The sequence below is a fragment of the Spermophilus citellus genome (genome assembly GCF_964194105.1).
Source record: "Spermophilus citellus genome assembly, chromosome: 3".
NCBI lineage: Eukaryota > Metazoa > Chordata > Mammalia > Rodentia > Sciuridae > Spermophilus > Spermophilus citellus.
This window is the reverse complement of record NC_138184.1, coordinates 229,726,308-229,738,729: the sequence shown is the minus strand read 5'-3', so window position 1 is coordinate 229,738,729 and position 12,422 is coordinate 229,726,308. Positions and strand designations below refer to the sequence as shown.

General features: G+C 41.6%; 1 protein-coding gene across 7 annotated transcripts in view; it reads right to left on the bottom strand.

The window, feature by feature from the left end:
* RBM33 (RNA binding motif protein 33) overlaps window positions 1-12,422 on the bottom strand; it is a 95,831-nt gene that overhangs the window by 41,847 nt on the left and 41,562 nt on the right. For all 7 annotated transcript variants that reach the window (XM_081284185.1, XM_081284183.1, XM_081284184.1 and 4 more), the window contains 3 exons: window positions 11,940-12,111; window positions 6,345-6,553; window positions 2,618-2,900 (listed from right to left, as the gene is read on the bottom strand). In XM_081284185.1, the coding sequence (XP_081140311.1) occupies window positions 2,618-2,900; window positions 6,345-6,553; window positions 11,940-12,111 (664 nt within the window). The remainder of the gene's footprint in view (window positions 1-2,617; window positions 2,901-6,344; window positions 6,554-11,939; window positions 12,112-12,422) is intronic.

Genomic DNA, 12,422 nt, shown 5'->3' with positions numbered 1-12,422 from the left:
AGATGTGCTAAGCTCTTTAAAGTGTCTCATGCACTATACTGATCTTAGTTTTGAAAGGCTCACTACTTCACAAACAAATCACACTGTGTTTCATCTCAAAGTGCTGCAGGCCTCTCCCAGAAGCTCTTAGATGATCAGGCACTATGAAATAAACTGAGTCCCCTCTACTCTACCCTAACTTCATATGCTGAAGTCCAGTACTTCTAAGGTGATGCATCTGAAGTAAAGTCTTAGGCAAAATGAGATATTTATGGTGGGCTTTAATCCAACCTGACCACTGCCCTTGTAGGAAGGGGAAATTTAGCAACAAACATGTACACGCCTAGGGAGAGGCATGTGTGGACATAGGAAAAAGATAGCCACCCACAAGCCCAGGGAGGCCTCTGGGGAACCAGGCTGCCCACACCTTCCCCTGGGACATCTGGTCTACAGAATGAGAGGGAGTAAATTTGTACTGGTTTAAGCTCCCAGGATGTGGTACATGTTAGGGTGACCCTAGTAAACTAACACACATCATACAGCATACTTCTAATTGAAGTTGTTTCTGGCAAATAAAGAAATACAGAAACAAGACACCTTAAGAACTGATCAAAGGGCTAGGATAAACTATTTTTTATTTACCATGATTACTCAAGAAATTCTGCACATTATCATACTTGCACAGGTTGAATTTAAACTGATAATGTGTATAGAATGTGTTACTGCTTGACCAAATGCAAAAATGTGACCCACAGGAATTGATTTTAGAAAATATAAAAATGGCAGAAGTTCTTTCTTATCTTGAAAGTCTAACCCAATCAATGGGAAATGAAAAAGGAGAGCAGATCAATCTGTAAGACTTTATGTAAAAGAGGATGCAGATCCCCAATTCTATACAGTTGACATACATGGATTATGTAGTACTGTATAAAGGATCAGAATAAACAAAGAAAAAACTAGGATGCCTCTGACCACAGGAGAAGAAGGAATAACAAGTCTGTTAGCCAATACAAGGACACTTTTAAATTAAGTACTAAATATAAATCACCCAGCTCTACCACAAGTCTACCACAGTACACTTTTGTAAACCTTGAATTAGAATGTCAGTTCTCAAAAATAATTTCAATACAATGATGTGGTAAACATACCAAGCTTCTTTAACTGGAGGAATGAGAAGAAGTAAAGATGAAATCTCCAGGAAGAAATCTGATTATAAGCAACAAAATCTTACACAGAAGTCTCTGATGAGCTGGTAATTTTTACAAAGCATCAGCATTTTTCTTTTATTAAAGAGAAAAAATGAGAGAGAAGAAAAAAGAGAGCAACTGAGAAGAGGTGTGAGAGAAACAGGGCAGGCTCTTGGCCCAGCATGGAGGGAAGCCTGGTCAGAAGGTTCAGGGTCTATAAACCATCCTCACTGGAGCCTTGCAGTCCCCACTGTAAGAAGAGAACTCAAAACTTGCAATATTTCAGTCTAGGCAAATCTATTATCCCATGTATTTAATGCACTTACTAAGTTTTTAATTCATATAGTAAGTATAATAGTGAAAATTGGGCAAACAAATTAAACTTCCATCAAAATTGGTTAAATAATAATATAATGGGGCACTCTTCATCCTCAAAGAGAAGATAGGTGTCATCAAGAAAGAATATTTTAAAAGATTTTTAATGTATTTTTGCCTGCATAAAGCTCTGAGAATGCTGGTTTGGTGTGTTTGTGTCTGTGTATACACACATATTGATGCTCAGCACTGTGGACTTCTGCTTAAATTCAGCGGCTCTCTGCTGAATGAAACACTACTTCTAGTGTCCCCACCTGTACCCAAAAGGACATGTTTTACCTTTCCCCCAGTCAGTGTAACTTGAAGATCAAAGGTACAGTAAAGACAAGGAACATGTGGCACAAGCTCTGGAATTTGTGGTGAAACGTCTAGGAGTTCAACGCAGACCTTACACGCCCGCTCTGACTCACAGGAGAGCTTCCAGGTGCTACACCTGCACTCTGCACTCCAGGACCAGGCCATAAACTCTGACCGGCTGTCCTTTTTCACCACCTGCACTCCTGGAGGATATCCTGGGTTTCCTTACATCTTCGCCACTCTGTAGTTCTAATACTAACCCACATATTATAAAGAAAAAATGTGCATCTTAACCAACTGCCAGCTTTCCGCTGAATTTAATAGGAAATCACACAATATCAGATGCTTCTGTAAGTAAAATAATTCCGACAAATTAAACTTGGAGAAACAACTACAGATGATACAATATGTAAAGAACTACTTTAATGAGAGCCCCTCTCTTCACATAGGCATGCGCTCACCCGACCCTTCATTCCGCAGCTGCTGAGACACGGGCACTGTGCTCCTCCACAGGGCACACACTCCCTGCCCTTCCAACGTCTTGTAGAACAGGGGAAGGTACTTTCTGCTCAGTCATAACACAGAGATTTACATTGTGAAGAAATGAACTTGGCCATTAAGCCAATGTGTCTAAGTGAAGGGGGAAGGAGCCACAGACACAACCACCTTGATAATGAAACTGCTCTGCCATAGTGATGGCTCCAGTGAGGTGGCTGGTGAGTCCCTTTAGATGTACAGTGACCCACAATATCACCAACAGCACTGAAGAAAGCACACACCTTGAACAGGGGTCACCACTGTCCCCTTGAAGTGGGGGTTGATGTGGATGTTCTTGGGTTGCTGTGGCGTCACAGGAGGGGGCGTCAGCATCATCCTTGGGGCCTCTATCTGGGGGGGCATGTGCACTCCCTGTGGCGGGGAGGGGTGATGTGGGTGCTGTAGGGGAAGCAGAGGCTGTAGCTGCTGCTGCTGAAACAGACTTCTGATTGGCTGCTGCTGAGGAGGTGGAGGTGGAGGTGGAGGCTGAGGTTGTGGAGGTGGGATCAGTCTCGGAGAATGAGTCTAAAAACCACAGAAAAGAAAGTGCACAGAAATCAACATTTAAGTAAAGGAATGCTGATATGTTACAAGTTTACACTGGCTAACTTCTAACATTTAAGACATAGGTTCATAATAACAACCTATATCAAGAGCAGGGGATAAATAAGCTGGTCCCCTACTCACAAGAGGGCTGATGTCTCAGTCATCTGTCTAAGGCAAGGGGCTTGGGGAAATGGTGGGCCCCAAACAGCCAGCATGAACTTTGAAATAAAAATTAAAAAAAAAAAATTCAGCTCAACAAACAATGCAACACACAATGAGCAAAACTGACTGATGAGGAACAGGACAGAAGCCCTACTCAGCCCTGTGCAGTCAACCTGCTCTTCCTCCTGCAAGAGTCTGGAGACGGGCAGGAGCATCCAGGGTAACCCTGCTACAGAAAGAAGGCAGAAGAAAGTGCCAGAGCCAAAGACAGCCACTCCAGTAGAGGTGGGGGAGACACTTCTCTGAGAAGCTGGCAAGTGCACCAGGCTGTGAAGGAAGAGAATAAAGTGCCATGCAGGTGAGTAACAGAACCACCTTACAGAAGTCCAAGGAGGAAAGACAGGAAGGACAGCAGTATGGCACAGCATGGAAAAGGAGAAAGAAGGAGGGTGAGGACAGGAAAACTACAATCCAAGGTAGTCGAAGATCCCTGGCTGTTCGGTTCAATGGTTATCAGAGAAGAAGAATCTCACAGCAGCTACTGCGGTGTCCTGTTCCCCTGAGCATTTGAAATGCCCACTGCAGTCAGCACGGGAAGTAGCTGACAATCCCAGGTGAGTCCTCCTCTATCAACCTCTTTACAATACCAGGAGCTCAGAAGCAAACAGTCGGAATCAGAATCCAGACAATCTGATTCTCTAAGTTTTTCTTTTAGCCACCAATCAAACTGGCCCCATAGCTAACTAGCAATAGAACACTACTAATGCAGCTACCTAATTTAACAAGCAATTTTCCCTGGGATGACACCAGATCTTGGAAGGCTCCTGAACTCCAACTGAAAGATCTGTTATTACACCATATACAACATGCATGACAAGAAATCCCTCGGGATGTCTCTGGATAGGAAAAGAACCCCTCACAGCAGCATGTGGGATAAACTAGGCTAAGAGGGAAAAACAGGCCCATAAATAGACAATGGCGAGAAGCAAATGAGAGAAATGGCCAAGGTCTGATGAAGATTAAGGAGACACTTCAGAGGAACGGGGAGTAGGATTTTATAACTAAATCATGGTTTAGTTATAAAAGCTCCTCATGGGGGAGCTTTTCAAAGATTCCAGAACAGCTTAAATTGCCTTTCTCCAGCTCCCAGGATCCAGGACACTGCTTCTCTCACTCATCACCTCTGTCACGCGCACACATGCACACGAGTGGGGCCCTTGCTTACCCTATTCACTACCATATCTCCACAGAGAGCACGTTCACCGACACAGGCATACCCAAGGTGCATTTCAAAGGAAATGAAAATGACTACCAAACACGGTCATAATTTGAGAGCATAATGGAGTTTTAAGGGAAAATCCTGTGTGCTTTTGAACAAGTGAAGTTTAGGGCCTGTGAAATGTCCATGGAGAAGGCACAGGGACAAGTGGAAATGAAAAAATCAGAGCTAGGAAAAGGTCGATAGAGAAGAAACTCCTGCAGAGAGGGCAAGGCGGGTAAGAGGGAGAAAGAGTGAGACGTGAGAGATGACACGGTTAGAGGGACAGTTATTTCATAACTGTTAAGAGAGTGGATTTTACAGATTCTCACCAAAACAATACACATATCATGACATCACAGTGGAGGAGGGACAGAACAATCACAAAATCTCATATACCTAAGAAAGAGCAGCTCAAGCGAGAGTCAGCAACAGTGGTGCCCAAGTCTCAGTATAGATACCACAATCAGCCGCCAACCCAAGCAGTGAAAATCATGAACGCCAGGAGCAAAGCACTGACCAAGGGAAGGTGGAAAGACACAAACCAAAAGTTCTGTTTCTAATACATGGGGAAAACAGTCAAGCCCCAGCACAGACTAGGTGGGAAGAGAACAGGAGAGGATGGCCTGGGTAGGTAAGTTCAGTGCAGACTACCCTGACCTTTGTAGTTAACTGGCAACAGCCAAGCACCGTGGACAGCAAAGAGGAAGCTGCAGCACTGGCCAAACCGGTCAGGCAGCTATTTGGTTGGCTGGACAGCCTGAATCAGTCCCATCAGAATCCTGCAATGCAATCTCACCATCAGGATACAGGTCACCCTAAATTTCTGGGACAGTCATTAAATCATGCACACACATTCTTTCAGAGCAGTAACTTCTCTGGGAAGGTAGGCAGCTCATGTCTTCTTTCTGTTCCTCCTTTTAGTGGATAAGAAGATAGGCAATTCTGTGACTTTACCAGGATCACAGAGACACAATTATACAAAACCTGGTCTCATGTGCAACAGGCAACAATAATTAAAATGGCAGTGCCACATATGGCATTGGCTTGAAATGGTGCAAGGGCTCAGGGAAGGAAAAAGAAATTAAAGATCAGATTGGGTGCTAGGAGAGGTGCTTGAGACCTAGCACCTGTGTGTGCAACAGCAGGTGCCAACACCACCAGCCCAGAGAATGCCCTCAGCCCACAGGCTTCTCTCTTCCCTGCCAGGACACAAAACTAGAACCTCCTGCTAAGGCAAAAAAAAAAAAAAAAAAAAAAAAAAAAAAAAAAAAAAAAAAAAAAAAAAAATCCTTTCTGCTGTTATTTCACAAATGAATGAGGAAAAAGGGCAATAAAAGCATAAGAGGGACATGTGGGACACACTGCCCACAGTCTTGCATTAAGTACATTTCTTGACACATTCTTTCCAAACACTGCCTTCCAAAGGAGAAGGCCAGGAGAAGGCCATCATGCAGAAATCACGACACCTCCTATCTCAGCTTCCAATACATACCAGGAGAACACAAAATAAAATTCAGCTTAAATGAAATTAAGTGACACATTCTTAAATTATGAATAAATTTTATGAATAGGATATGGTTGTTATTCTAAGAGAAATTGGTATTTAAAGGGAAAAAAAACGTACAGTAAACAGTGTAAAGGAAAAATGATATTAATGCAATCAACTCCTGCCTTAACTCTATATGCAATAACACCAGGGTTTGGAGAGCAACTCGCCAGAAGAGCAGGGCTCTGGGCAGCCTGGCCACTGGACGTCAGGTTGTCAAGTCTTCCTTTGGAAGTGGCTATGGCACTGGATATTGGTATTGCCAGATACTGGAGAACTGAATTTTGAAAACTATGAAATTGAATTCAACTGTCAAGCAGAAACATCAAGCAGGAGTCCTATTGCTGATCTTAATTTCAGACCAGGAAGAGGTGAGCCTATAACACACCACCACAGAAACATACTCCCACTATCCTAAAGCTGTCAGGCTGCAGGAGTAAAAGCACAGGATTACCACAACAGGAGGCTGTGCAGGAAGCAGAGCGGGCCTGTGGTCCTTCATTCTGCCCCGCTCGCTGCCCTCTCTCCTCTGGTCGCCCATTCCACGGCACATCAGAGAGCCGCCTCTCCTTCCTCCCCGCCGAGAGCCGTAGCGGCCCTGCTTGTGCTGCCGCTCTCTTTCTTCAAATTCAAGCAATGCAGCTTTGGCTTCGGCTGAAAGCTCTATTTGAAAAGATACATGTGTTAGATAACTTTAAACAGCCCACACTGAATTCATGGGGAGAAAATAGGAGGGTCACGCGTGACAATGGAACTGGAACACATGCTGTCCCAACTCCTGCAACAGCAGAAGTGAGCATGGCTCTGTGGGCAAGACCCACACCCACTGGTGAGATCTGTGCGACGAAGACTTTCTCTTCCAATAATATACAAGTTCACCTAAAACGTGAAAGTCTTTTCAGTTGAGACCCCCACAATGTGTGCAGTGAAGCTAAAAAGTGGGCACTGTGCAATCATGCTCCTTCTACATGGTCAGGAGCTATCACCCCAGTCCTACACCAGCATGACTTCCTCCCTGAGGCCAGTAAGAGAATATCATTCATACACAACAGCTCAGAGACTCAAAAAAAAAAAAAACAAAATCCTAATCAATTTGACTTTAAAACAAAGCTATTAATGAATGCACACTTAAGTCAAATTATTCAAAGTAATTTCCCTAAAAAATGAAAAACTTATTTAATACTACTTCATTTCAAATACTCCTTTAAAAAATAAAAACAAACATTCTGTGAGGACTCCTTATGTCCACGCAGTATGACAAGGACTACTTGTGAGAGCAAATCACATAGGGGAAAGCTCACCAACACAAATGCTGGGGAGCAACAAGAAGGTGCCGAACTCTGCGTGCGTGCGTGCATGCGCACACCACACACCCATCGGGGCGCAGGAGACAAGGGTGGGTTCCCAGGGAACTTCCAGTGGCACGATATTCCAAGGTCTTAAGGGGAAAACCCCAATTTATCTAATAGGATCCCTCTATTTTAAATGACATCTAAGGTGTGATAACAGATCTTCACTAGTAAATGTATTTTCTGAATAGGTCACTGAATACTACTAGAAGACTTCTTAGACGTTCTTTCCCACTGAAGGATAAATATTAACTATCCCTGAAGTTCACCTCTTGGACTCATCTCCAAATTCTTCCAAAATCTCTGAGTCACATTTCATTTTGAAACTTGTTCCTTGGTATTCTCCTCCCCTTCAAATGAATCTAAACCCCTTTTGAAAGAAAATTTAATCTCCTTTTAACTAGCACAGACTTTTATTCTAATCTTGACTACATGATTGGTTCACACACACATTTATGTGGTGAATCAGCAATTATTTTTCTAGTGGTTCTGAGTGTCAAGATCAATTTCACTATCCTCAGTAATAAAATGGTTTCAAATGACATCTTTAATCAGCAAGTAAAAATGCTTTCCTCCAATTGAGACAAGCTGTCACAAAAGGTCACCAAAATATGACAGGATGGAAATTACATTTGTAACTTCAACTGAAATGTTAATTTCCCTTTAAGTGTTTTCTGCACTGTGTCCAGACACTAAAGTAAAGAGATACAGAGTGATATAACCAAGTTTTATACTGTTTTGTCCATTTCTAAAATGTTAGGAACATGTTTTCATACAAGTAATTGTACAATAGTTGTAAAGTGAATAAATGCTTATGGAGTATACAATTTGGTAAAATAAAATAGCAAGATAGAGTTTTGTTTTTGTTATTTTTTTTAAACAAGATAAATGAATCAAGAAAATTTTTAAACCGTGCAAATACAGAAAACAGTATAAAAAGAATAGTACATGACTGCCGGCACTAACAATCTTGAACTATTTATCACTATATAAAAATGTTTTTCCCACAGATCCTTTGCCTTAAATGAAATTAACTTATAGGTGTAACAAGCAGGTTTTTCAAGATAAAGCAATAAAAAACAATTTAACATATTACATGTGCCAATGACACTTAGCAAAATACAAAATCTGGACATGTGCTTCCAGTCTACTAATATAAACGTGGTACCTCGCTTATTTGCGGTTTGCACTGCTTTCAAAAACCATATGAAGTCTACTTCCTAGGGTAAAGGAACCCACAGGTCTGAGTTTCTGGGTCTCGCCTGAAGGAAACTAGTCAATGACACCTCATTAATATAGAATAGTACTGACACTTTCATTCAAAGTAAGTTTTGCTTACATACACATGTTCTGGCAACCCTGCTGAACCACCATCCTCAAGAGAATCACCATTTATACCCTACAGCATCTTTTGCATGTGATGACTTAATGAATCTTCTGAGTATGCAGTCTCACACCAAATTTAGGAAAAGTGAGAAAACAAGCATGCAAATCTTTTCCTATAAGGTTTACTTTCCACAATCCTGAGTGAGAAAAAAGCTAACCAACTACAATCTTAACTTAAAAAAAAAAAAAATCCAAAATTGTACTTCTAATCCAATCTGAAATCAAAATACAAGTCAATAATTGTGCTTTAGATTTCTTAACAGTCAAGACTGTCATATATCTGAATTAGTATTGCCCATAGTTAAGGATAACACCCTGTTATCTGAATTTGAACAAAATACAAAGTACCAAAACTCTCTTCTAGATTTGGAAGAGAACTGATTATTTCACATGCAAACTTTTATGGTCAAATGGAGGACTCCAAGCATTACTAGAAATTAAAAAAAAATAAAGTTTTTATTTCTTATGAAAACATTAAAAAATACTACTGGTTCAAAAAATGCATGTCATAGGAGACAACATATATTCTCTAGTGCCAAATATTTTAATCTCATCACCAAAAGTAGGAATAATATACAACAGAATAACTATGCCAATCCTCAGACTGATATTTCTATCATTGAAAACATACTAACTGAGGGGTAACAATTCATGCAAATTTCTAGTGTACCATACACCCTGGTATCCTCTGTCTGTCTCAGTGAGTCTTTTCACATCTGAAAACTTAGCTGTTTAGGAGAGGTGCTCAGGAATTTTTTTTTTTTTTTTTTGGGGGGGGGTACTGATAATAATACTAACTTTGCAGTTACTGGCTAACTTATTTCTAAATACTGAGCTCTCTAAAGTTAGGACTCATAAATTTGGAACAGAGAAAGGTGCTGTTGAGCAGTACCTTTTTGTGCCCTATTATTTAGCCAAATAACCATGTCCTACACAAATGCAATTTTGTCCTTTTTTAATGTTGAAAGGAATGGTAAATAATCAAATTGTTTATGTTTATAGCCAGTCTGCCTCTAAGGACCCCAGGCTCTGTCCCCCCATATCCCAAGGGAGCAACTTGTCCACAACAAATCAATCCTTCCAGACTCTTGTCTCAAGATAATATCACTATAAACCTGTCAGATGCCTTGAAAAGAAAAACAAGATTTGATGTAAGTTCTTTGAATAAAATAAAGTATAAATGACTCTGGAAAGAAGGTCCTGAAAAGAAAGTTGAGTCAGGCGCGGTGGTGCATGCCTGTAATCCCAGAGGCCCAGGCAGGAGAATCATGAGTTCAAAACCAGCCTCAGCAAAAGCAAGATAAGAAGCAACTCAGTGAGACCCTGCCTATAAATTGAATTCAAAATAAGGCTGGGGATGTGGCTCAGTGGTCGAGTGCCCCTGGGTTTAATCCCCGGTACCACTCCCCTCCCCCGGTCAAAAAAAAAAAAAAAAAAGAGAAAGATGCAGGAAGAATGAAAACTTAGAAACACAGGCCAGCTGGGCACTTCAGAACAAGGTCATTATTTGTGCTAGGGTGGAGGTGAAAGGCACAGGGAAGTGGGTATAAGTAGTGAGGCAGCATGGGCCATGAGAGGGTGGCACAGGTGACCCATGAAATCCAAAGTGGCCATACAGCCAAGCTGGTTACAGAAGGTAAAGGTCTCCCCATTTGCAATGTCACCCATCAGTAATTTAATATTCTCAGACTTCATAAGGACCCATGGGGGCTCAGTTGTTCTGCTTTCATACTTGGGACTTTTAAACGTATGTAATGAAAGTCACAGCCCAGATGATGAGGCCCGAGACAAAGAGGCAAAAAAGTAATGACCTGCCACCTCCTCCTGACTTCAGCACCCTCCCTAGTCCTGGAAAGCACCATGCGGCTGCCCAGGGAGCTCAGTGCTTAGCTAGGTGGAGACTTTGCCCTTGTTCTTCTCATCACCACCCAAGACCACGATGTATTCATTCCAGTGAGTTTGTTCTGCAATGCTATCAATTCTTCCTGCTGAAGTTGTTTCTCCTAACCTTCTATTTTAAGAACTTTGCTTCGTCTTCTTTTACCCAATGCCAACTTCAGATCCAATTTGCTAGAAATACCATAAGTTTCTAAGAAATGTTAGGATGTCTCCAAGAAACCAAATTCAGACCAACCTGCAACTTTACACCATAACTTAGAAAATTCTAGAGAAATCTTGGGCCAAAAGGTACAGAAAGAGGAAATCTGAGGGCAGAGAGAGACCTCTGACACTATAGCACACTGTCTACACAAATCCTACTTCCTACAGTAATGAGAGAGAAGAATGGCTCGCTACCGTTGGCTTGTGCGACTAGAGAGCTTAGCGTCTGCCTGGAGAAGATGTATCTGCCCCTTTAAGATACATGCCCAATTTCAACCTAAAAATAATGGTTTAAAAAAAGTAATAGAGGTAGTTATAAAGGTTCAATCTTGATTTTCACCTCCAACAAGACCAAAGGGCAGGTACAGTTCTGCCTCCTAAAATTTCCTCCTAAAAGGTGGAGCACAGACCTAGTGGTTCTTAGCATGCGGGCTCCAAAAAGCAGCATTTGGGAACACACTGGAATTGCACTTTTCCTGGAAGCCATCCTGAATTAATGAATCATAACGGCAAGGAGTGGGTACCAAAATCCTATGGCTGAACAATGCTCTCAAGAACACTGTAAGCAACTGCATCTACCACTGAGTTATGTCCCAAACCCCCTTCAGGCTGGTTCTGATACTCACATAAACTTGAGAACAACTGCTTGGAGGGAAAGGTCATCACAATAGACTGTAAAAAGAGGGGTGGAGTCACTACTGTTAGCCAGCAACAGTAGATTTATAGACCAGCAGTTTGCTCAAAATGACATTCAATGAATCACTTCTATAGACAAGCCATCTTTTCCTCAGAAGAAAATAAATAAATAAAACAATGACCAGGAGAGTGTTGAAAATACAAAATAAAACCAATATGAGTCCACAATTAACCCAGGGAACCCTGGAGGTCTCTGGAAGGACAGTCTGGCCCAGTCTAGCATCCCTATGCTGCCACCCCAAGGGCAGCCAGGAAGAGCATGATCTGTAAAAGAGCAGCTCTAGGCCAACAAACTCCCAAAGGAGGGCCATTTAAAATAGACAGTCTTAAATATTCTATTCACACTGTCACTCCAGGAGGGATGGCCTTTCACAGCATGGAGCTCAAGACTGTCTACCCTCTGGATAGTACCACAATCAACCACAGCCAACCTTCTTTTCTTGTGTAATTAATCATAATAAAACTACAGAAGAATCTGAAATGGAAAGGAAGAAATGTGGTGGTGGGGGGGGAGTTACCCAAAGTTTCTGGAATGTTCCTTCTCTCTCTAGTTACATCAGAGAGCCTAATAATTGTTCCTTCTTTCCTTTCCGTTTTGAAACGTAATCGTCCAGATTCTTCATCATCATCTTCCTCTTCATCTGATTCTTCTTTAACGTCTTTCTGGAGCTCCAAAGTTTCCATACTTCCCTACATGGCAGACACAGAAGGGGGGGGGGGGGGACAGAGAGTGAGTTCAAATTCATTTAAATTTAACATGAAAACATGCTAAAAATATCTTAGGCTGTTCATATTTACAAGCTGGCTCCAAGAAAAAGTCACCTCAAGTGTTAAAAGCTGTCTTAACATTGTAAAAAGCTCAACTCACACTTGCAGTTAATATACAACACCCTATCACGGTTGCCACTTACACGTCTGATCATAGCAAGTTAACACAACTGGCACTAAATAATAATAATATCAATACGCTAAAACTTAGAAATTCCAGACCAGTTACACTG